Source organism: Triticum aestivum, chromosome 4B (genome assembly GCF_018294505.1).
Source record: "Triticum aestivum cultivar Chinese Spring chromosome 4B, IWGSC CS RefSeq v2.1, whole genome shotgun sequence".
Lineage (NCBI taxonomy): Eukaryota > Viridiplantae > Streptophyta > Magnoliopsida > Poales > Poaceae > Triticum > Triticum aestivum.
The window spans coordinates 333505013-333529305 of record NC_057804.1 but is presented as its reverse complement, the minus strand read 5'-3'; the positions used below and the strand labels follow the sequence as shown (position 1 = coordinate 333529305).

Below are 24293 nucleotides of genomic sequence, written 5' to 3'. Positions count from 1 at the left end.
ACCCAGTCGCGCACCAACGCACGATCGCCGGGGATGTAGACATCTACGCGGAGACGGTGGAGGGTCTTCTGCACGCCCTCGTGGCCGGCCGAGTGGGCCAGCAGCAGGGCCTGATGATGGATGTCGTCGTGATCCGGCACGATAAGCCGGCGCCCGTGCAGGAGCAGCCCGTCGGCCAGCTGCCACAGCTCCTCCAGGTCGCCGTCGGCGAGGCGCTGACGGAGGAGCTGCGCGTCGGCGGCGCTAGCGGTGGCGCGACAGATGTCGTCGATGAAGGCGAAGGAGGGGCCCAAGCAGATGCAAAGGGCCGCCCCCGTAGAGTCGACTGTTTCGAGGTTATAGCAGAAGCGACACGTGTCGTCCGCCTTGCGAACGAGGAGAACCGGCGCCGAGAACGGCGAGGTTGAGATCTGGATGATGCCAAGGGCAAGCATGACCGTGCACTGCCGCTCCAGCTCGTCCTTCTGCAGCTGCGGGTAGCGGTACGGATGGACCGCCACGGGAGCTGTGCCAAGGTGTCGGCGTTCTGGGAACCAGGGTACCCAGACTGCCTGCCTGCGGCCGTCGTGGCTCCATCAACGGTCTGGTACGACCCAGCTTCAACTACGGCAAGACAAGACCCTCGCGAGGGGTCAAGCCTCGCGAGGCGGGCGACATCAAGACCTCCGGAGGGAGTGGCCTCCTCAGGCGGCCTCCTGAGCAGAGCGAAGATTTCTATGCAAGACCCAGCCTCACGAGGCTGAAATGACGTCAACCATGACGACCAAGGCCAGGCGCGCGCCAGCGGGCGCAGAGCAGCAGGTTTCCTCTTTGGTGCAAAGGAGGCAAGCACAGGTGTGGAGTCCCGAGGAATCAGCCAAAGGTTGCCATTTGCGTGCAACGAAACCAAGACCGCCAAAACGGCGGGATGGATGTCATCGCCGAGCCCACCACGATGTCACGCTCAGAGGCTTTGCAGGCGAAGACCACTTTCGTCAGGATTAGATGTACTTCTTGTCCCCTTTCAAATTTGGCCGTTGTGGGATCCCTTCCCGCCTAAGTTTTGAAGGAAGAGGACCAAGGCCACTATAAATATAGCCTAGCCACCACCGTACGAAGGGATCGACTCATCCGGTGATCAGCTCATCGAACCACCAAGAGCTCATCACAAGAACACGCCTCCTGATGTTGTTCTTTCACTTGTACTAGTTCATCCTCAGCCCCTCGCGAGGCTAATCCACCACAAAGCAGGAGTAGGGTATTACACCGCAAGGTGGTCCGAACCTGGGTAAACTGCCGTGTCTCTCTCTGTAGTGTTCATCGAGCTAGGTCGTGAGAGCAGCGGATCGATTGGCTTGAGAGGTTTAATTCTTCGCACATGCCCCTGAGTTCGAACCTTTCTTGGGTCTGCGGAGCCCGGAATCCGACATTTAGCGTGCCATGTAGGGGCGTGTCGAAGCCTCTCTTCTGCCAGTAGTTTAACCCCCGCTCCGCTGTTCTCACGGCGGACGCTCGTCGAGTTCGTGCCGAGCGCCGGGCAACTCTTGACGCGCGCGTCGCCCAGACGGCGCCAGCGAGCAACGGTGCTCCTCGCCGCTCCCCGTCGCCCGTGGCCAACACGGCCATTGGCGCTGCAGACCACGAGTAGCAGGATTCGTCGTTGCCGCCCTCCGTGCGACGCGACGGCCGCCCCGCCACTCCGTCGCTGACCCCGGCCGCTGCTTCGTCCTCCCACGCCCGTCGCGGGCCGGCGACCGCGCAGTCGGCATTGCTCATGGCGCGTGAGCTTCTGCGCTACCGTCCGGCCAACGACCTCTACGAAGATTGGCTGGACCGCATCGCCGAGCTCGTCAGCGCTGCTGGAGAGGCTCCTGCGCTGTCCCGTTCGCTGCCTCCCCCGCAGCCCCAGGCGGGCGACGTAGCTCACGGCGCGCCTCCACCTCCTCTCCGGCAAGATGTCGTCCCCGAGCCAAGGCGCGAGGCCCCCCAGCGCGACCAACCGCGCAGGGCGCCCGCGCGCGATGAAGAAAGCTGTCGGATCGTGCAGCGGCCTCAAGGAGAGGCGCGTGCACTCCCAGCTCCCCCTGCACCTCCGCGTCAAGACCACATGCAGCCTGAGGTGGTTGCGCGCGGGCGTCAAGACCTGGCTCCCCCTCCGAGGCGAGCCCCTGTGGCCACGGCGGGATGCCGAGCGTTCACTCCAGAACTTCGCCGCGTCGTCTGGCCAGGCAAATTCAAGCCGGATCTGCCTCCGCGCTACGACAGCACCCCCGACCCGGTCGAGTTCCTTCAGCTCTACGAGTTGAGCATCATGGCGGCAAGTGGTGATGAGAAGGTCATGGCGAACTGGTTCCCCATGGCCCTCAAGGATGGCGGGCACTCGTGGCTCCTAAACCTCCCAGTGGGGTTGATCTCCTCCTGGGAGGAGCTGCGCGAGCGCTTCATCGCCAACTTCCAAGGCACCCGCGACCGCGCTCCTGCAGCCAGTGACCTGCGACGCATCAAGCAACAATCAGGAGAGACCTTGCATAAATACATCCAGCGTTTCACCAACGTTCGCCTCAAGATCCCCAAGGTGTCGGACGAGGCCATCATCTCAGCGTTCACTGATGGCGTCCGGGATGTCAAGATGAAGGAGGGGCTCGCCATTCATGAGGACCTGTGTTCAGTCCTGGAGATGTTCAACATGGCGACTAGGTGCGCAAGGGCAAAAGAAGGTCGCCTCTCGCTCCTCAAGCTCCCTGAAGCCGATCCTGAAGACAAGAAGGCCAAGGCGAAGGACGTGAAGCGCAAGGGCCCGGTAGTGCTCGCGGCCGAGCCTGACATGAAGCACGGCTGTGATCACCCTAAGTCTTCCAAAGGCAACCGCCCGTTCTGCGCTTCCACAATGTGCACAGCCACAACACCAACGACTGCCAAGAGCTCCGGGCCATCCGCGACAGACGCCTTGGCCGACGCCCTGAGCGCCACGACCGTGGCTACGGCCGAGGAGGAGGTCGCGGCGGAGGCCGTTGGAACGATCATGGCCGCCGTCAGGGTTGGCGCGATCAGCCTCGTGAAGACCGCTCGCAGGACCAGCCTCGTGACGGTCCGTGGCGGGATCAGCCTCGCGTTGACCGTCCTCACGACAATACTGGCCTCCCTCCGCTGCGGCCGCCACCAAGGAACGACGACCACCGCCAGGACGATGGGTCTAGGGGCTTCCAAGAGCCTCGTGCTATCGCCTGCATCCTGGGAGGTGCTCAGGCCCCTGCCTCCCATCGCATCTTCAAGCAGTTCGCTCATGAGGTGAACGCGGCCCTCCAGGTGTCGCGTCGCGTCCGCTTAGGTGGTCCAAGTACGCCATCACTTTCGACTCTTCGGACCAGCTCAAGTGCGCGGCCACCTCAGGCGCGCTCCCCATGCTCTGCTCACCTACCATCAGCAACGTTCTCGTCACCAAGACACTCGTCGATGGCGGCGCTGGGCTCAATGTTCTCCGTCGAGACATTTGACAAGCTTCATGTGCCATATGACCAGGTTCAGCCCACCAAGCCATTCTCAGGGGTGACCGACGGCTCCACACACCCCATCGGGCAGATTCGCCTCCCCGTCACCTTCGGCAAGCGCGACAACACCGCACCGAGCTCATCGACTTCGACGTTGCTCACATTCGCCTGCCGTACAACGCCATCCTCGGGTACCCAGCTCTCGCCAAGTTCATGGCGGCAACGCATCACGGCTACAACGTCCTCAAGATGCTAGGAAGCGGCGTCATCATCACGGTCGCCTGCGATGAGAAAGATGCGGTGTGCTCCCTCGGGCGCGCCTACCAGGCTGGAGCGGTCAAGGACTCGGATAGCGAGGGCATCACCCTTCCTCCTGAGGTTGCCCCCAAGAAGAAGAAGCAGTTCCTCCTCAAGGGCACTCAGGAGGCTGGCATGCGTGATGATCGTGACTCGGGCCCCTCGCCCTCTGCTGGGGCGCCTTTCCCTCTCGCCAAGAAAGGCGCACCTGGCGCCCCCTCAGGTTGGGCTCGGGGGCTCTTCTCTGGAAGGCCTCTAACCTGGCCAGCGTCACGAGGGAGGCGTTCAGGCACCATGTGGAGGCGTGCTTCAACGCGCGCTTCCAGGAGCAAGGCGCTGGGCGCGAAGCACCAAGCGCACAGGAGTTCGTCACCAGGGCAATCGAAGATCTTCAGGACGCACGGGCCATGCGAGGCGAGCGGCGGCCCGCACCACTTAGTGCGGCTGCTGCTTAGGACGCGAGCTGCGCGTCTGCGACAAACATCCCGGGCCTCAACAGGGCTGCTTCTCAGGAGCTCTTCTGGCCGCCGGTGTGGAGGCCACCCCCACAGCTATGTCTGCATGCCGTTCGGCCTGCCGGGTGCGGCAGCCTCGCTCCAGCGATGCATGTGTGGCGTCATGGCGTCTCGTGAAGCCAGGCGCCAGGCAGTCCTGGCGGAGGAGACGAAGCCTCTGGAAACCCCCGAGGCTCAGGAGTCTGTTGGCTCATGAGGAGCAACTTCTGCGGCGCGCATCTTCAGCTACTTCAACACTTCTACCCCAACGGTGCCAGGTGACTTTTCAGTTCGTTCAGTTGAAGGCGCCTCCCGGGCTGCATCATCCTCAAGCTGTAGGGGTCCGCCCCGCAGCATGTATCGTTTTGCGCATCTATCAGAACTGATTTCCCCCTTTTATGAGCTGCTATATATTATCACCTGCCTGTCCGGTGCTTCGCCATCATGAACGTTGTGCGCCCTTTCGAACCCGCCCGCGACCGCCTCATGATTAAGGACTGGCACGGCGTCTGTGCTCGGGTCCGTCCCTGCAGCGTTGCTAAACCCAAGTGGCCGAGCTCTGTCTCGCGGGCCAGCCCCGTGTACGTCACCTCCCGTGGCCCTTGGTGCCTTGTTCTCGCATGAGCTAATCACGAGTGGATAAGTTATGGCGCGCGGCACGGTGCCTCGCCACCGCGGGAGCCTCGCGCCGGTTGTCTTTCTTTGGGATCGATGCATGAGAAGTCTGGGCACGGCATCTATGCTCGGGTCCGTCCCTGCAGTGTCGACAAATCCAGCGGTTGAGCTCTGTCTGGCGGGCCGGCCCCGTTCACGTCACCTTCTGGGGTCGCTGGTGTTTGGCCTTCTCATGCAATATCCTCAGGAGATTCACTCGGCGTAGGTGACCTAACCATCTCACAGGATTCCAGCACGCATTCTTACCAAAAATTCAGGCGCAACCCGCCTTGAGGTAGGGCCTCGTGAGTCCCGCACTGGCTCACAGGTGCCCATGCACACCTCCTCCAGTCCTGTCGTGCAAGCCACGTGCCAGGACGGGGCTGTACACGCCCCGGGGACTCCCCTCAGAGGGAGCCCCCTCCCAACGCACCAGTGGAAGCCACATGCTCCGCGCTGGCGGACGACACGGTCGAGGAGCGGCTATGCCCATGCAAAAGTGGAAGCGTCATGCTCCGCGCTGATGATAAACAACTGAGGGCACCCTAGCGGCTGCACTAACCTCAGGAGAGCCCCAGGGCTCGACCTCTGCCCTCACCGCGCCAACTTTCCCCCAGATAGAGCCGCGCGAGGGGGCTGGGCACGGGGGCTGCGTCCAGGTCACGCCTGGCGCACGCCACCCTACCAGGTCTTCGGCACCTGGTCATCTCGCGACCCTCCCAGGCAAAAGCTGGCAAGGAAAGGTATGAGGACTCCGGATTAACCCAGACACTACGCGCACTTCCTTCACAAAGCCGTTCGTGCATCAAGGGGGACACCTGAGCATAGCGACTCCGGGGCCTCACTGGTCACGTAGCCCCTCACCCCTTGGTCTCGTCCTGGCGATCCAGACGAACCAACGGCGGCTGAGGTATGTGCGGGGCCGGACCCTGCCGACGCAGAACACTAAAGGCAAAACGGGAGGAAGCCGAGCATGGAAAGGAAAATCGCGGAATCCTAGCAGATTATTACAAACCATAATGCTCACGAATTCAAAGCAGGAGTTCTTACGCCTCCACGAGGCACGTCAAATGTTGCAGGATAAAAGATGGAAGGTGCCGCCTTCAGCTCTGCTCGTCGCCACCAGCCGCCTTGGGGAGCGGGTCCTCGACGATGCCGCTGTCGCCTTCGCCGCCGGTTGCGGCCACCAAGGCCTCAGGGTCGATGCAGCGGAACTTCACCACCAAGGCTTCCACCTGCTCCTTCACGGCTTCAGCAGCAGCGACCCGGGACTCGGGCGCCACCGGCTCCAGCAGCATGCCAAGGTCCAGGCTGGGGTACAGGAGATGAAGATGGTCATAGACACGCGTCGCGGCCGCAGTGAAGAGCGTGCGGCACTCACCTTCCACCATGGAGCCGAGCGCAGCGGAGATGTTCCCCAGCTCCTCGACAAGCTTGGTGAGAAGACCAGGGAGGCCACCATCCGGGGTCGCCAGCGCCTTGTCGTACCCTTCCGCGTAAAGGGAGTGGAGCGCCTCGCGGCACTTCAGCTCGAAGGAAGTGAAGGCGTCGCGTCCGGCTTTCTCAGCCACCGCGAGCGTCTTCTCCTTGGCCTCCAGCTTGGCCTTCTCCTCTGAGACATGCTTGGTGTGGGACGACTGGGCCGCGTCTACCTCCTCCTTCAGCTTCTCCAGCCGGCTCCGCTCCGTGCCCTGCTCTTGACCTGCCTGCTCCAGCTCGGCCTCGCGGTCGGCAAGCGCGGACTCCCGAGCCGTGAGCTCCTCCTCTCGTGTCTGGAGCCCGCGCGCCTGGGAGGTCTGCTCCTCGCGAAGCTTCTCCAACTTGGCCTCCACCTCGCGGCAGCGGCTTTTGGCGGACGCGGCGTCGGCTAGCGCAGCGTCGCGAGCCATGGCAGCTGTCGTGGCCTGCTCCTTGGCACCCGCGGCAGCGGCTGTGGCCTGGCTCCAAGCCGTCCTGACGGACGAGTCGGCTCGAAGCCACCCCGAGATCAGCTCCAGGCGCCCCGTCGCCGCACGCCCGTCAGTGTACCCTGAAGGTCGTCCCGGAGTCAGTCCAGCACGACGTAGGCTTCCTTCAAAGCACCAGGCCCAGCGGAGGGGCCCTGGTCCGCCGGCACGAGAGCCCTGGGAAGAGGAGGCGCTGGCACCTGGACTGGCGTTATCGCGACATCGGTCGGGGCAGAGGGCTCCGGGGGCTTCACGCCTCCCGCGGGCGCGTCTAGAGCTGGAGCCTTCGGAGCCCGCTGCGCCTTGAGAGCGGCGTCCTTCTTCTTCTCACCTCGGGGGCCAGCCTGGTCGTCAGGAGAGCGACATCATGAGCATGGTACCACGACGAAAGGTAAGAACAAAGTAAGGTGCTTACTCGTCTTCGATGATATACGCCCTTCTCTTGCCCAAGACGGCGCTGCCCCCAAGCTTCTGCAGCAAGGGCTTCGCCGCGGCCGGAGGCTCAGCCGGACGCACAACGGGAGATTCCGAAGCGGCGGCAGCAGGCGACGAGGCGAGGGCGCTGCCCTGAGGCGGTGTCGACGTCGTTCCTCCCTTCAGGCCCCCGCGGTTCAGCCTTCGCAGCAGGGTCCCCCCGGACCTCGTGACGACCCCGGCGGGGCGCGGGGACCTCCCGACCAAGCCTTCCTCGGCATCATAGTCGTCAAGAAGGCCCCGGAGGAGCTCGCTCCGCCGCGGAGGAGAAATCTCCCCCATCCCTTCCTCGGTCGCCTCCGAGTCTTCCTCCTCGCCCTCGACGGAGTCCTCGCCGGAGGACAACGCCACTAGGGAGTTGGGGGGCCCGGATGGCACGAGCCTCCACGCGTTGAAGTACGGCATGGAGGCGGCCAGCGCCGCCCCGTCGTCACGACGGTACAGCGGAAGATGGGCCGCCGGAAGGCAGCCTGGATCCTTCCCGACCAAGACTCGCACAGCCTTGTCCAGCTCCTCGTCCGTCAGGTTCCCAGGGCGCAACCGGAGGTCATCTTTTGCGCCTTTGAGGTCCCACATGGGGCGCGAGTGAGCTTGGAGAGGAGCCAGGCGCTGCACCAGGAACTCGCGGACGATCATGGCCCTCGTCAGCGCCCCGGAGCCCATGTCGGCCTTCACCTTCTTCAAGACCGGCGCCGCCTGGGGATCGGTGAGCTTCTCGTGAGACCACTGAGGCAGCTTCTCCGGCCGCTCAGTCGGCGGCTCCAGCCGAGCGTGATGGCTCCGGGCGTCAAGGTAGATCCACCTGCGCCGGAAGTCGTCCACCTTCTTTGCGGCCTTCATGAGCTCCTTATTATCATGGAGCACGATGAAGGAGACGCATCCGGAGAGCTCGCTTGAGCCATGCGTCCGGAGGAAGAAGAAATGGCGGAACAGCGCGACGGAGGGCTTCACCCCCATGAAGGCCTCGCGGTAGAAAGCAAAGACCGACGGGAGGAGGACGGAGTTGGGTTGAAGATGAAGCGCGTGGATCTGGTAGTGGTCAAGGATGGCGAAGAAGAACCTGGAGAAAGGCGGGACGAGCCCCGCGAAGAGGCTGTGGAGGAAGAAAGGGAAGAACGCGCCCGTCAAGGCTCCCTGTTAGGCTGAGCCGACCCTAAGCTCGGTCGCTCCCCTCTCGTTCTCCGGGCCCGCCGTCAATGGGAGCACGGCGGCGAGGTGCTCGACTTCGGTGATGGTCGATGGGCTGAGGGCCGCTTCAACAACAGGAGCCGCGGGCGCGGCCGCACCGGCAGACTTTGCCTTCTTCCCCATCGGCGAGGAGCTTGGGAGCGAGGATTTGGTGGATCTGGAGGCACCCTCGGTAGGAAATGGATGAGATCTGGAGCAAGACAGAAAGGAGGCAATGAAGGCTCGGCTGCGGGAGTTGGCCTTTTTGTCAGGCCACGCCAGTTGCCAAGGCCGCGTGGAGAAGCGGAGACGCCCACGTCCCATCAAGCGCCATGCGTCGGCTCGGTCCGCAGGTGATTGGGGCCCGCGGCGTTCCGCACTTGCCCTTTGGCTTCGCCTCGAAGCCAAGTGTGAGCACGCCTTGGGCCCGGGGGCTTCTGTCGGCGTTCTGGGAACCAGGGTACCCATACCTGCTTGCCTGCGCCCACGACGTGCTTCCATGGACGGCCTGGTACGGCCCAACTTCGACTACGGCAGGACAAGACCCTCGCGAGGGGCCAAGCCTCGCGAGGCGGGCGACATCAAGACCTCCCGAGGGAGAGGCCTCCTCAGGCGGCCTCCTGAGCGGAGCGGAGATTTCTATGCAAGACCCAGCCTCACGAGGCTGAAACGACGTCAGCCATGACGACCAAGGCCAAGCGTGCGCCAGCGGGCGCAGAGCAGCAGGTTTCCTCTTTGGTGCAAAGGAGGCAAGCGCAGGTGTGGAGTCCCAAGGAATCGGCCAAAGGTTGCCATTTGCGTGCAACGAGACCAAGACCGCCAGAACGGCAGGATGGATGTCATCGCCGAGCCCACCACGACGTCACGCTCAGAGGCTTTGCAGGCGAAGACCACCTTTCGTCAGGATTAGATGTACTTCTTGTCCCCTTTCAAATTTGGCCGTTGTGGGATCCCTTCCCGCCTAAGTTTTGGAGGAAGAGGACCAAGGCCACTATAAATATAGCCTAGCCACCACCGTAGAGAGGGATCGACTCATCCGGTGATCAGCTCATCAAACCACCAAGAGCTCATCACAAGAACACGCCTCGTGAGGATGTTCTTCCACTTGTACTAGTTCATCCTCAGCCCCTCGCGAGGCTAATCCACCACAAAGCAGGAGTAGGGTATTACACCGCAAGGTGGCCCAAACCCGGGTAAACTGTCGTGTCTGTCTCTGTCGTGTTCATCGAGCTAGGTCGTGAGAGCAATGGATCGATTGGCTTGAGAGGTTGAGTTCTTTGCACACGCCCCTGAGTTCGAACCTTTCTTGGGTCTGCGGAGCCCGGAATCCGACACAGGGAGTAGGTGGATGCGATGGTCGTAGACCCGGGCTAGCGGGAGACCCTGGGGCTCGTCGAAGAGGTCGCTATGCTGCTGCAAGAGACGAGCCAACAGGGGCTGCTCGGGCTCGGTGGCGGCCGCCGTCAGCTGTGGGTGGGGCGCCGTTGAGGAGGGGCCACCCACGCCCTCCCACCGGACGCGGCGACCCAGGCGCCAGAAGACCATCGTCATGGCGTCGAAGTACCAGAGTATGGGTCCTAGAGTTTGCAAAAAGTCGACGCCGAGGATGAAGTCGAAGCAACCCAAGGCAATGCTGACGCACATGATGGTGAAGTGCTCGTCGCCGACGCTGATGGGGACATGCCGCGCAATCCCGTGACAGTGGAGGCGATCACCGTTAGCAACGGTGACCCGGAGTTGCTCCCCACCCGTCGGCTGGAGCGCCAAGCGGCGCATGGTCGACGCGGGCAGAAATTATGGGTAGAGCCCGTATCCAGCAGAGCCAGGAGACGCTCGCCTTGGATCGTCACTGGCAGCAGCATAGTCTTCTCCGCTCGTATACCCGCTAGGACATGGAGGGAGACGACGAGTGCAGTCGCATGAGCAGGGGCCGGCGCGACTCCCGCAGCCTCGGGGGCGGGCAGGGCGTCAAGCCCCTCGATGGTGTCCTCCTCGACGTAGTCCGCAACCTCCAAGTAGAAGAGCCGCGGGCAGACGTGGCCCGACACGTAGGGCTCATCACAATTGTAGCATAGCCCCTGGCGACGACGCTCGAGCTGTTCGGCCGGTGTTAGCCGACGGAACAGGCGAGGCGCAGCCGGGGCGTTGGACGCCCCGGTGCTAGTGGTGGTGGCGGCCGCGGAGGCTGGCGAGCGCCCCGGGACGGTAGTGCCTGCTACATGGCCACCGCGCGACGCGGGCGTAATACATGGCCGTGTGGAGGTCCTGTGGCCCGCGCATTTCCACGTCCATGCGGATATGATCTGGCAGACCGCCAACAAACAGCTCGGCCCGCTGGCAAGCCGTATCACCGCGCGCGTGGCAAGCCAGGGCCTGGAAGTGGTCGGCGAAGTCTTGCACCGTGGAAGTGAAAGGCAAACGCCCAAGCTCCCCAGGCGGCTCCCGCGGATCGGCGGCCCGAACCGTAAGAGGCATAGCTCGCGAAAACGCTCCCATGGGGGCATGCCGCCTTCGTCCTGCTCGAGGGCGTAATACCACGTCTGCGCACCGCCCCGGAGGTGATAGGAGGCGAGTCAGGTGCGGTCGGACGCCAGCATGCGCTGCCCCCTGAAAAACTGGTCACACTGGTTAAGCCAATTCAGGGGATCCTCGGTGCCGTCGTAGGTGGCAAACTCGAGCTTGGAGAAGCGCGGTGGCGTGTTGTTGTGGCCGATGGGGGGGGGGGTACGCCTCGTCGGCGCGGAGCTGCGAGGAGCACGGCGCCGAGTAGGTGGGCATCAAGGCCCCCCCTCCCTGGAACAGCGGCCGCCGTAGGGACTCGCGGCGCTGGAGGGGCCCTCGAACTGTAGGGGCGACGCCGTCATAGACGGGACGTGCGGCTGACCCGGTGCCTCTGTGTAGACCGGCGGCGACAACCCGGCCAACCAGGCCGGTAACGGGGACGGCGACGGGGGGAACCGCAGCTGGTGGATGGGAACCCCGACCACCGTCATCAGAAGGGTCGGGCCGGAGGTGGCTGGTGGCGGCGGCGACAACTGCAGCTGTTGCGGCAGCGGCAAGGCGGAGGCGACGGAGGGCGGCAGCTGCCACGGCAGTTGTGGCGGCCCGGTGATGGTGGCGCCAGGAGCTAGGGGTTGCGGCCCATAAGGTCCCGCCAGGAAGAGGCGGATGCCCTGGACCGCCTGGGTGAGGTCCCGGAGCGCCGCGGACATCTCCGGGGTGAGGACAGCGGGGGCGACGACGGGGGCCGTCCCGGCGGCGGAGGAGACCAGTCCGATCAGGAGCGGGGTGCTGCCCGCGGTGGTCATCGGTGACGTGGTGATCGGCAGCGGGAGGAAGGGGTGGGCGACGGCGCAGACATGATCGAGGCTGAGACACCTGATACCAAATTGATAGGAGCAGGGATCCTACCAGGTCTAGCACGTATGTTCTAGGGGTGGAAGGAGGGTTGGTGTGGAGGAAGGCGAGGCCGGCAGCGCTGGGGCGCCGTTGTCGCGCACGAGCGTGAGAGAGAGGGCGCAGGGGGCGGCGGCTAGGGTTAGGTCTCCCGGCTCCCTTCAGGAAGCCAAGCAAATATGATTGCTTCTACTTAATCTCAAAACGGGTCCTTATATGAGTTTATATAATCCTCCTAATGATATAATTGGGCTAAGCCCCTAACACGATAAGTTGGGGTAGGCCCCTAACTGCCTGCGCCATGAGGCCTTCTCCGCTGCTATGCGCGCAAGAGGTGCTGACCAACCGAGTCCATAATGAGGAGGAAACGTTCAAGCCACTGCTGAAGATCAGGAATAACAATGGTGTCATCAGGAGCAATGCCGAAGTATCGCGGATGATGCCCATAGATGACCTCAAAGGGGGTTTTGCCAATTGCAGAGTGCAATTGCTATTTTACCAAAATTCACAGAGGGAGTGACTGAGACCAACCAACGAGTTGGATGGGCACTGACACAACAACGGAGATAACCCTCCACCTGTTGATTTACACACTCTGTTTGGCCATCTGATGCATTGAAACAACTCTTTCCAAAAGGCAGCGGTAAAGATGCGATCACGTTCAGAGACAATAAAAGAGGCATAGCATACAATTTGTAAATCATGTCGAGAAAGGCGTCAGCGAGAGGTAGAGTAGTAAAAGGGTGGTGCAAGGAAATAAAATGGTTGTATTTGGACAGCTTGTCAATAACAATCAAGATATAGTCGAAACAACCCAAAGTTGGCAACCTTCGATGAAGTCCATAGTCGGGTTGTGCCCATGTACGTGAACCTATAGGGTCGCTGTTATAACCGGCCAGGTCTATGGCCGCAGGAGGCCCACCGGGCAATCTTAGCCCGCAAGTTATCTTAGTTTTATTTCATATCATGGTTATATATACGACTTGTAAGACTATTTTCAGAATGAAGCAATAAGACTATTTCTATTGCCCGGCTCCCAGAGGAGCCGGAACCCTAAAACCCTAGCCGCCTCCTGTCTCTGCCGCCGCCCCACGCGCAAGGACGGCGCCATGCTGCCGGCCGCCGCGCTCGAGCCCTCGCCCCTCTCCCTCCTTCCCCTACAGCCTCCAGCCAAGACCGGGCAGAACCCTAGCTCCTAACACCTTGGTATCAGGTATCCGGGTTTCGACCATGTCTTCACCGCCTCCAAACCCACCACCACCACCACCGCCGTTGCCCGCCAACGCCCCCACCGCCGCTGCCACCGACTCCACCACCGCCGTTGCTTCTTCGCCGGGCGCCACGGCCTCGCTATCGGCGCCGATCTCCCCCGCACCCGGCACCACGCCGGGCCAGGGCTAGCCGCAACTCCCCATCCAACAACCGCCACCGTCGCCTCCCCCCACGCCGCAGCAGTTTACGCCGGAGGCCATGGCCGGCGTGCTCAACGACCTGGTCGTCGCGGTCTAGGGCATCCGCCTCTACTTGGCGAGCCCGTACGGGCCGCCCCCGCCGCTCCATCCGGCCGTGCCCGCAGGCCAGCCGGCGCTGCCGTGGTACTTCGTACCGGCGGCCGTCACCGGAGGCTATCCGACGCTTCCCCCACCGGCGGCCTCGACGCCGCCTTGGCCACAGTGGCCAACGCCGCTCGCGGCGCCACCCGCGCCGACAACCGCCGTCCAGGGCCCGCAGTGGCCGACCTGGGCCGCGCCGTCTCCCGCCGCGCCATCCCTCCCGGCGGCAACCGTGCAGGTCCCACCACCACCCCCGCCCAGCCCTAGCCTGGGCCGGTCCTCGCCGAGCGGACTCCCGATCCAGGAGGTCCGCTTTCCATCATCACCGTCTCCACTTCCAGGCTGGCTCCACGGGCCGCCGTCGGCTTACACGGAGGCCCGGCCGCCGTCGGGTTCCCAATTGCAGCCCGAGGCGTCGGGCGCCACCGGGAACTACGCCGGCCTTCCCACCGTGGACCGAGCGCCATCATCAGCCCTCCGCACCGCCGAGGTAGTGGGCCAGGGCGCGCCACACCAACAGCCGCCCCGGTTCGCCAAGATCGACCTCGCCACGTACGACGGTTCGGACGACCCGCTTAACTGGCTCAACCAGTGTGACCAGTTCTTCCGCGGACAGCTCACGCCCGCGTCGGAGCGCACTTGGCTGGCTTCCTACCATCTCCGCGGGGCCGCCCAGACATGGTACTACGCCCTCGAGCAGGACGAGGGCGGCATGCCCCCGTGGGATCGTTTCCGCGAGCTGTTCTTCGTTTCGGACCACCCGTACGCGGGAGCCGCTTGGCCGAGTTGGGCCGCCTGCCTTTCACCTCCACGGTGCAGGATTTCGCCGACCGCTTCCAGGCACTGGCGTGCCACGCGCCCGGTGTGACGGCCTTACAGCGGGCGGAGCTCTTCGTCGGCGGCCTTCCCGACCACATCCGCGTGGACGTCGAGATGAAGGGGCCCCAAGACCTTCAGGCGGCCATGTACTATGCTCGGGCGTTCGAGCAGCGCGCCCATGCTTTGACGCGGCCATCCGCGCCACGTGGGGGCCGACAAACCCCCCGGCTGCCTCCGACAGCATCGGCGTCTTCCACCGTCGCCCCGGCAGCCACCCCGGCCCCGGCGCGGCCGTTCAGGCGCCTTACTCAAGCGGAGCAGCTTGAACGCCGGCGCTTGGGCCTGTGCTTCAACTGCGATGCGCCCTATGCACCGGGCCATGTCTGCCGCGCCTCTTCTACTTGGAGACGACAGACGAGACCGAGGATGACACCCCGGAGGATGGCCTCGGCGCCCCAGCCCTCGCGGAGCCCGCAGCGGCACCCGCGCCCGCCCCGGCTACCGCCCTCGTGGTGTCACTTCACGCGCTGGCCGGCATCCGTGATGAACGGACGATGCTCTTACCGGTCATGATCCATGGCGAGCGCCTGGTGGCCCTCCTGGACACAGGTTCCACGCATAATTTCCTGCCGGAGGCCACCATGCGGCGCCTTGCACTACAGCCGACCGGCGGGGAGCAGTTGCGGGTCACCGTCGCTAATGGCGACCGTCTACGCTGCCACAGGATCGCCCGCGACGTGCCCATCACTATCGGCGACGAGCACTTCACCATCACCTGCGCCGGCATCGACTTGGGTTGCTTCGACTTCATCCTCGGCGTCGACTTCTTGCGCACGTTGGGTCCCATTCTCCGGGACTTCGAAGCGCTGACGATGACCTTCTGGCGGTTGGGTTGCCGCATTCGGTGGGACGGCATTGGGGGTGCCGCGCCCGCCCCACCACTTCAGTTGGCCGCGACCACCGCCGAGGTCGAGCATCCGCTCTTGGACAACCTCCTGCAGCAGCACCGGGATCTCTTTGAGGAGCCGCAGGGCCTGCCGCCGGCCCGGATCTACGACCACCGTATTCACCTCCTTCCGGGGTCGGCCCCTGTGGCCGTACGGCCTTACCGGTATCCTCAGCTGCAGAAGGACGAGTTGGAGCGGCAGTGTGCACTCATGCTTGCCGCGGGCATCATCCGCATCTCCACGTCACCATTCACGGCGCCGGTCCTCCTCGTTCGCAAGTCGGATGGCACGTGGCGTTTCTGCATCGACTACCGCGCCCTTAATGCTCTCACATTGAAGGACAAGTTTCCTATCCCGGTGGTCGATGAGCTTCTCAACGAGCTGCACGGGGCGCGCTTCTTCACCAAGCTGGATCTCCGGTCGGGGTATCATCAGGTGCTCATGCACCCGGATGACATCGCCAAGACGGCGTTTCAGACTCACCATGGCCACTTTGAGTTCTTGGTGATGCCCTTTAGCCTCTCCAACGCCCCGGCGACCTTTCAGGCTTTGATGAATGATGTCTTACGACCCTACTTGCGTCGGTTTGTGCTCGTTTTCTTTGATGACATTCTTATCTACAGTGCCTCTTGGGCAGAGCACCTCCAGCATGTGGCTATCGTCTTCAACGAGCTTCGGGCGCATCATCTTCATCTTAAGCGCTCGAAGTGCTCGTTCGGGACGCCTTCTGTCGCTTACCTCGGCCACGTCATCTCAGCCGAGGGAGTGGCCATGGACGCCGACAAGGTGGCGGCCGTCGCCGCCTGGCCGATTCCGCAGTCACCGCGGGCTCTTCGCGGGTTCCTGGGCCTCGCGGGGTACTACCGGAAGTTCATCCGGGAGTTTGGCCTCATCGCGGCCCCGCTCACGCGCCTTCTCCGTCGCGACGCCTTCTCTTGGGATGAGGAGGCCACTACAGCGCTCGAGGCCCTCAAGGGGGCCATCACGACGGGACCCGTCCTGCAGATGCCTGATTTGGACCTTCCGTTCACCGTCGACTGCGACGCCTCCGGTGCGGGGTTCGGTGCGGTCCTTCATCAGGGCGATGGACCCCTCGCCTTCTTCAGCCGCCCCTTTGCCGCACGCCATCTTAAGCTGGCGCTTATGAGCGCGAGCTCATTGGGTTGGTGCAGGCAGTACGCCATTGGCGGCCCTATCTTTGGGGTCGTTCCTTCCGGATCCGCACGGACCATTACAGCCTCAAGTTCATGCTGGATCAGAGGCTCTCGACGGTGCCCCAGCACCAGTGGATCAGTAAACTCTTTGGGTTTGACTTCACCGTCGAGTACCGGCCGGGTCGCCTTAACACCGTCGCCGACGCCCTGTCTCGGCGTGACGCCGATGTTGACGACGGTGCGGCGGAGGGGGCGGCCTTCTGCATCATCACCGGGCCCTCCTTCGCCCTCTACGCCGACATCCGACGGGCGACCGCTGCCGCGGCCGACTCTCTCCTCTTGCAGCAGCAGCTGGCGGCGAGAGAGCTGGAGGAGCCGTGGCGCCTCGCCGATGGCCTTCTCCTCCATGGGCGCAGGGTCTTCGTCCCGGCGCACGACGATCTTCGTCAGCAGGTGCTGCGCCTCGCCCACTCGGCAGGCCATGAGGGGGTGCAGAAGACACTCCATCGTCTCCGCGCCGACTTCTACATTCCAGGTGATCGTGCCCTGGTCCGTGACTGGGTACGGTCTTGTGTGACGTGCCAGCGTAACAAAACGGAGACTCTACGGCCGGCTGGCATGCTTCAGCCCTTGGATGTGCCATCCCAGGTCTGGGCGGACATCTCCATGCACTTCATCGAGGGCCTCCCCAAGGTGGGCGGCAAGTCCGTCATTCTCACGGTGGTCGAGCGCTTCTCCAAGTATGCGCACTTCATCGCGCTCGGCCATCCCTATACAGCGGCGTCTGTCGCGCGGGCCTTCTTCGACGGCATTGTCCGTCTCCACGGGTTCCCTTCTTCGATCGTCAGTGATTGGGACCCCGTGTTCACGGGACACGTATGGCGCGACCTCTTCCGGCTGGCGGGCGTGAAGCTCCACCTGAGCACCGCCTTCCACCCTCAGACGGACGGCCAGTCTGAGATCGTTAACAAGGTGATTGCCATGTATTTGCGTTGTGTTACAGGTGATCGACCTCGCGCATGGGTGGACTGGCTCTCGTGGGCGGAGTACTGCTACAACACCTCTTATCACTCCGCCCTCCGTGCTACGCCCTTTGAGGTGGTGTATGGCCAGCCACCCCCGCCAATCCTTCCGGTTGATCCGGCCTTGGCGCGGACCGAGGCAGACAGTGCTCTCCTGAGGAACCGTGATGAGATGCTCGCGGAAGTCCGGCAACGGCTCCTACAGGCCCAGCAGTTGGCCAAACATTACTATGATGGCCACCATCGCGAGGCGGAGATCGCGGTGGGTGATTGGGTCTGGCTACGTCTACTTCATCGCTCTACGCAGTCCTTGGACCCACGCGCGAGGAGGAAGCTCGGTCCTCGCTATGCCGGTCCCTTTGCGATCCTGGAACGCATTGGGAAGGTGTCTTACCATCTTCAGCTTCCGGCAGGCGCGCGGATCCATGATGTCTTCCATGTGGGGCTGCTCAAGCCATTCCGCGGAGAGCCACCTGCGGCACCACCGGCACTCCCACCGATCACGGACGGGCGTCTCCTTCCTGAGCCGGAGAAGGCGTTGAAGGCTCAGCTGCGACACGGCTCCTGGTACGTGTTGATTCAGTGGGCTGGACTGCCAGAGGAGGACGCTACTTGGGAGCAGCGCGAGGAGTTCGGCCAGCACTACCCCGACTTTCAGCTCGAGGACGAGTTGTTTGCGCAGGCGGGGAGAGATGTTATGACCGGCCAGGTCTATGGCCGCAGGAGGCCCATCGGGCAATCTTAGCCCGCAAGTTATCTTAGTTTTATTTCATATCGTGGTTATATATATGACTTGTAAGACTATTTTCAGAATGAAGCAATAAGACTTTCTATTGCCCAGCTCCTAGAGCCGGAACCCTAAAACCCTAGCCGCCTCCTGTCTCCGCCGCCGCCCCACGCGCAAGGACGGCGCCACGCCACCGGCCGCCGCGCTCGAGCCCTCGCCCCTCTCCCTCCTTCCCCTACAGCCTCCGGCCAAGACCGGGCAGAACCCTAGCTCCTAACAGTCGCACACTTAAGGGGGCAGAAACCCACTCAGATGAGATACGGGTGGACCATTCAGACTCAGGTTAGTCCACAAGGGCAAGGGGAAGACTACCAACTCTGGTGAGGGCCCATCATCACATTCTGGCGGGGCTGGTTCAGCCCCTCGCCCTGCTGCTCCCGCACCAGCACCCTGGACCGGCATGGTCCACGCTTGGCCCATGCCCTGGCGGCCCCATGCTCCTGGTGCAGGCATCCTTGTCCCGTGCCCCGGGGGCTCCATTGTGTTCGCATGGCGGTGCACCATGGGGTCATCCACCGGCGCTCGGCTCGGCTCCACCTGTTGTCTGGCACACCAGCAGTGCTCCTGCCCACCCCCTCTACGGTGCGGTGGCTGGCGAATCCCCCGATGCCACCCCTCCGACTTGGGACCAGACAGCCCTCATCCACGCCTTGAACAGTATGAGAGTGCAGCAAGGTCAGGCTTCCTCGCCAATCACGGAGTGGTACCTTGATACTGGAGCTTCCACTCACATGGCGTCCTTGTCTGATATACTCTCTTCCTGTCATCCTTGCTACTCTTCCCGCATTGTAGTTGGCAATGGTTCCTCGCTAGCAATCACACACACTAGCTACCACAACATGCCGACAACAACCAACACCCTCTCCCTTCATAATGTTTTAGTCTCACCTAATCTAATCAAAAAATTCATACCAGCCAAAGCCCCAGCTCGTGACAACCCCATTAATGTTGAATTTGATGATCATGGACTATTTTATAAGGATCAAAGAATGAAGGTGGTAACCCTCCGATGTGATTCTCCTGACGATCTTTACCCACTGGAACCCACGACCGAGCCTCAACGTCATCACACCCTCACCACTGTCTCCCGCGACACCTGGCGTCGTTGACTCGGGCACCCTGCCGATGATGCCCTCGATCAAACCCTCCAACACTCATCTCTCGCCATCAACGAGAGCTCCTGCCCAACATGCCATGCATGTCAATCAGGGAAGAGTGTTAGGTTACCTTTTAGTTCATCGGAAAATGTCTCTTATTTTCAGTTTCAGCTCTCCAGTTTTCAAAACTACCGTTATCGTTGATGATCACAGTCACTTTATATGGACTTCCCCCTTGCAACAAAAATCTGATCTCCCATCCTACGCACGTTCATCTCCCTTGTACAAAACCACTTCAACCTCTCTATTCTCATAATCCAATATGACAATGCACGTGAATACAAAAATCTCGCCGCCCGCACCCTTTTTTCATCCCTCGACATTGTCCTTTCATATCATGCCCCTACACATCGCCACAAATTGGTTGTGCCGAACGATCTCTTCGCACACTCAATGACATCACCCACTCCCTACTCATCAACGCAGCCATGCCCTACCCGTACTGGGCTGAGGCCCTACAGACCGTCACCTTCCTGCTTAATCGACACCCATGCCGTCCACGCCGCGACCAAACACCCTTCTTCCTTCTCTAGGGCATTCACCCAGACTGCATTGCCCTATAAGTATTTGGCTGCCTCTATCAACCTAATCTCCGCCACTACAACACACAAACTAGCACCAGTCACCCCATGTGTATTCCTTGGTTATTCCCAAGATTACAAAAATCAAGCCCACCGACCTTGTCATCCTCTCTCGCCACGTTGTCTTCGACGAAACACAATATCCGTTCAGCACGACACCACTAGACCCCGCCCCTGACCTCCTCGAGCTCACCAATCCACCATAGTCCCTCAGCGGCAACGCACTAATCACCCCTGCCCCGCCGCCCCAACATCTCCCACCCCACCCAATTCTCCTGCCATGGCAGCCGAGAGCCCACCCAATCAAACTCCTGCCATGGCAGCCAAATCCCCAGCCACCAGCCCCACATACAGAAAATCCCTGCCATGGAAACCAACCCCCCCCCCCTCACCCGCCAGCCCACACACCCAAATCCCTGCCATGGGGCAACCGAATCTCCTGCCATGGCAGCAAACCAGGAAACCTGCAAAGCCCTTCACCCGACCATGTGATCTCTGATTCATCGGCCACACCAGCCCCACCCCTTCCTTCCCCAATTTCGGCACCTCATCGTCATGTCCCGCCTATCCCCATCCACACCATGACCACACACGGCCAGGCTGGGAAATTCCTAGTCAACAAAAAATACAATCTATCTCTCACCGCCACCACAGACCCCTCAACATCCCCATTTCCCAAAACCGTGTGCTGCTTTGCATGATCCCCATCGGCTAGCTGTTGTGCAGATTGAGTACAAGGCTCTGATGGAAAACCGGAACCGGACGTGGAGCCTTGTTCCCTGGCACCATGCCGCCAATATAGTTACCGGCAAATGGTTGTTCCGCCAGAAGTTCAAAGCCGATGGCATCTTGGAGAGGTTCAAAGCGCGTTGGGTCCTGCGCAGCTTCCCTCGGCGTCCTGGCGTTTACTTTAATGATACATTCTCGCCGGTCGTCAAGGCGGCCACCATTCGCATTGTGTTATACATTGCTGCTTCACGCCAATGGCATGTACACCAAATGGACGTCAACAATGCGTTGCTACATAGACATCTCTCCGAGCGCGTCTACTTCTAACAGTCGTCCGCCTTCGTCGACGACACCCACCCCGACCATGTTTGCCTCCTCGACAAGTCTCTACGCCTAAAATAAGCGCCACACGCCTGGTTCCCTCGGTTCGCCGCGTTCGTCCACAACATCGGCTCGCAGTTGGATCCCTTGCTGTTTGTCTTGCACAATAGCTCAGGAACCGCCTATCTTCTACTCTACGTCGACGATATATTCCTCGCTGCCTCTACTACAACTCTTCTTCATCATCTCCAACAACAGCTGTTCACCGAATTCTCGATGAAGGATGTCAGACCGCTACACTACTTCCTCGGCATTGCCATGACGTGAACCAAAGCCGACTTCTTCCTGTCCCAGCACACCTACCGATGAGGTGCTTCTAGACCATGCCAACATGCAGGACTGCAAGCCCGTGTCCACGTCGGTCTGACACACACTCCAAGCTCTCGGCATCTGACGGCGCCCCGGTACTGACGCCTCAGAGTACCGTAGCCTCGCCAGCACCCTCCAATACACGACAATGAAGCGCCCCAACATAGTCGTCCAGCAATGTTGCCTCATCATACACGACCCTCGCGCCGCTCACCTTGCTCTCGTGAAGCGGATTGCGCACTATCTATGCGGGACAACCACTCATGTTCTGCATCTACACCTCTCGGCATCCTTCGACCTGGTGACCTACTTCGCCGCGGACTGGGCCGGCTTCCCGAACACACGGCGATCCACCTTCGGCACGTCATATTCCTCGGCGAGTCCCTGGTATCCTGGTCCAGCAAACACCAGGGCACGGTCTGCCAAGCGCGGAGGCAGAGTACCGCATTGGTGGCCGAGTGTTGTTGGCTCAGACAACTTCTCGGCAAACTTCACATTCCCCTGCCCAAGGCCACAGTTGTCTTCTGCGATAGCATTTCCTCGGTGTATATAGCTGCAAATCCCATCAATCACCAACGGTCGAAGCACGTCGAGTTCGACATACATTTCGTCCAGGAAGAGGTAGACCTCAGCAAGCTCCGCGTGCTGCATGTCCTTATGAAGCAGCAATTCGACGACGTCCTGACAATGGGTCTTCCGATGCTGGCGTTTCAGGATTTCTGGTTCAGCTTGTGCATCCAGCTACCGGATGGTTCAGCTGCGGCAGGGTGTTAGCAAACCTCCCTCCCTCTCTCACTCTCACTGTTGCACATGTACTATATATCTTGAATAGATGAGCAGCACCCAAGGTGCATTGTGTTCTCTCGTCACATGTCTCCAATGTTCAGTGTGTGCTTTCAGAGTTACAGTAGGCTGATTTCTTCTCGATGGGGCCAGACTAGAGCACAACACGGTTTTTCCTCTCCAAGCTCAGTGTTGTTGATTCACCATGAGTATGGGAGCGGTGTTACAGTTGTATATATTAGCCGTGTAATAGTCCCATTATATAAGGGATTTTCTGCATGTTGCATCACACATGTATTTGTATACATACTGGCCTATGGCCTCATAGGAATACAAGTTGCTATTTCCCTAACAACAAATCCAATAGTTCATACAAATTAATTGTAAAACGGTAGCCTCACCTGAATACCATTCGAGAGCTCAACCTCTTCCTTTGCTGTAAGAAGTTTTCGGCCAGTCATCTTCCATAAGGAACCTAAAGGATTCATGGTCGATGGACCCTTGGATCGCTTCTTCTTCGATGACGCTGCTAGTTTTGGGGAACTACGGACTATTGTAGCTGCCTTCATTGTTGCTCTTGTTCTCCGAGCTCTTCTCTCGGATTGACGTGCAGACTTAACAGCTATGTTATCAGCGTCCTGTGTATCATCATCTAGTTCTGCTTCATCACTCGGAATGCCATATGGTTCACCATCACTATATTCATTTGCCCTGCTCGATAACATTTCTGTGCGAAGGATTTCTTTCGCCAAGTAATTTTCCACTTCCCCCTTTTTTCTGAACACGGGCTGGGAACTACTCTTCTGTACCATGTGAACAACTTTTTGGGCAGCTTCAGCTGCTGCTCTTGCAAGGGCAACTGCCTCTGCAGCTGCAGCAGTTACAACAGCCTCTTTGTTCAGAACTGTTTCTGATGCCAGAGTTGACTCAAAATTTCTCTGTTGAAATTTTTACAAAATAAACGAATGAAAAGCATGATCTGACATAACTAGTAAGAGTTGCTAATGCTACAAGTCCTATAATTAGCACCAGATTGCAGTATTTGAAAGTAAATTAACGATCCTGACAGTAGAAGTAGCTACAAACGCGTGCATACGAAATGTGAAATACAATCTACCTGTAGTGACATAATATGCTATTTCAAATCAAATTCCACCAAGAGTATCATTACTCCATGTCCATCACATTTGTTGACCATAATTAGCTCACATTCTCACTCAGAAACAACTTAGTGTAAGTGAACAACAACATTCGGCCAATCACGTCCACTCCTAGCTCAACCAAACCTTCTTTATCAGTTGAATGTAAAACGCAATGCAAAAAACAACCGAGCAGACTACGTCACCTGGAGAACCGGCGCCGAGTCCGGAGACGAGTAAACGATGTGGAGCGGCCCACTAGCCGCGTGGTCAGCGTCGACGACTGCTGCAGCAGCAGAAGTGACAGCGCACTGGACACGGATGGTGCGGCGGCCGGAGCACCTGGCTGAGTTAGAGGATGAGGACGACGAGGAAGGGTGCTGGTACGCGTGGGTGGTGGAGAACGAAGACGGGGCCCACTTGAAGTGCGGCGCCAGACACGCCATTGGGAACCCGGGCTGATCGAGAGGCTCACCTCGGGTCGGTGATCTCCGCGGTAGGGGGGGGGGGGGGGGGGGGGCAAGGCGACGGCGCGGATGGATTCGGGATTTGTTTGTTCTCTTCGGATAAGGGCAAAGTGATCAGGTCGGCTGAGGCGCGCTCCACGATATCACAGAGGCTTGTCCAAACTTAGTTTCTGCAAAAAAAGCAAACTCTAAATTATTATTATTATTGAAATTCCTAAAAATTTCTCACAGAATCTCAACAATGCAGAATACAACAGCTGTTCAATAAAACCATTTTTAAGGTATTTGGATCAAATTAATGTGTTCTTCAAATTAATCCAGTTTGTGAGCTAGTTCAAATTCATGTGTGCTTCAAATTAATCCGGTTTGTGAGCTAGTTCAGATTTAGAGATCGAGGTACCTTACAATTGGTATCAAAGACAACAAGTTCTGGAGATTCCGTGACACTGCCATGGTACTCGATGGCAAGAACGGGGACGAGCAGAAGCCTTGAAGAAGTTATCGGTCGAGGGCCGTAGCGTGTATGAACTTTTCAAGTGGAGTTCGCCAACGATTTGGACCATAAGTTCA

General features: G+C 60.4%; 1 protein-coding gene across 1 annotated transcript in view; it reads right to left on the bottom strand.

The window, feature by feature from the left end:
- Window positions 1-23769, bottom strand: part of LOC123092116 (RNA polymerase sigma factor sigB) — a 28533-nt gene extending 4764 nt beyond the window's left edge. The window contains exons 1-2 of the mRNA XM_044513796.1: window positions 23463-23769; window positions 22519-23055 (exon numbers count right to left, since the gene is read on the bottom strand). Of these exons, the coding sequence (XP_044369731.1) occupies window positions 22519-23055; window positions 23463-23702 (777 nt within the window). The 5' untranslated portion in view covers window positions 23703-23769. The remainder of the gene's footprint in view (window positions 1-22518; window positions 23056-23462) is intronic.
- Window positions 23770-24293: the final 524 nt, after the last annotated feature.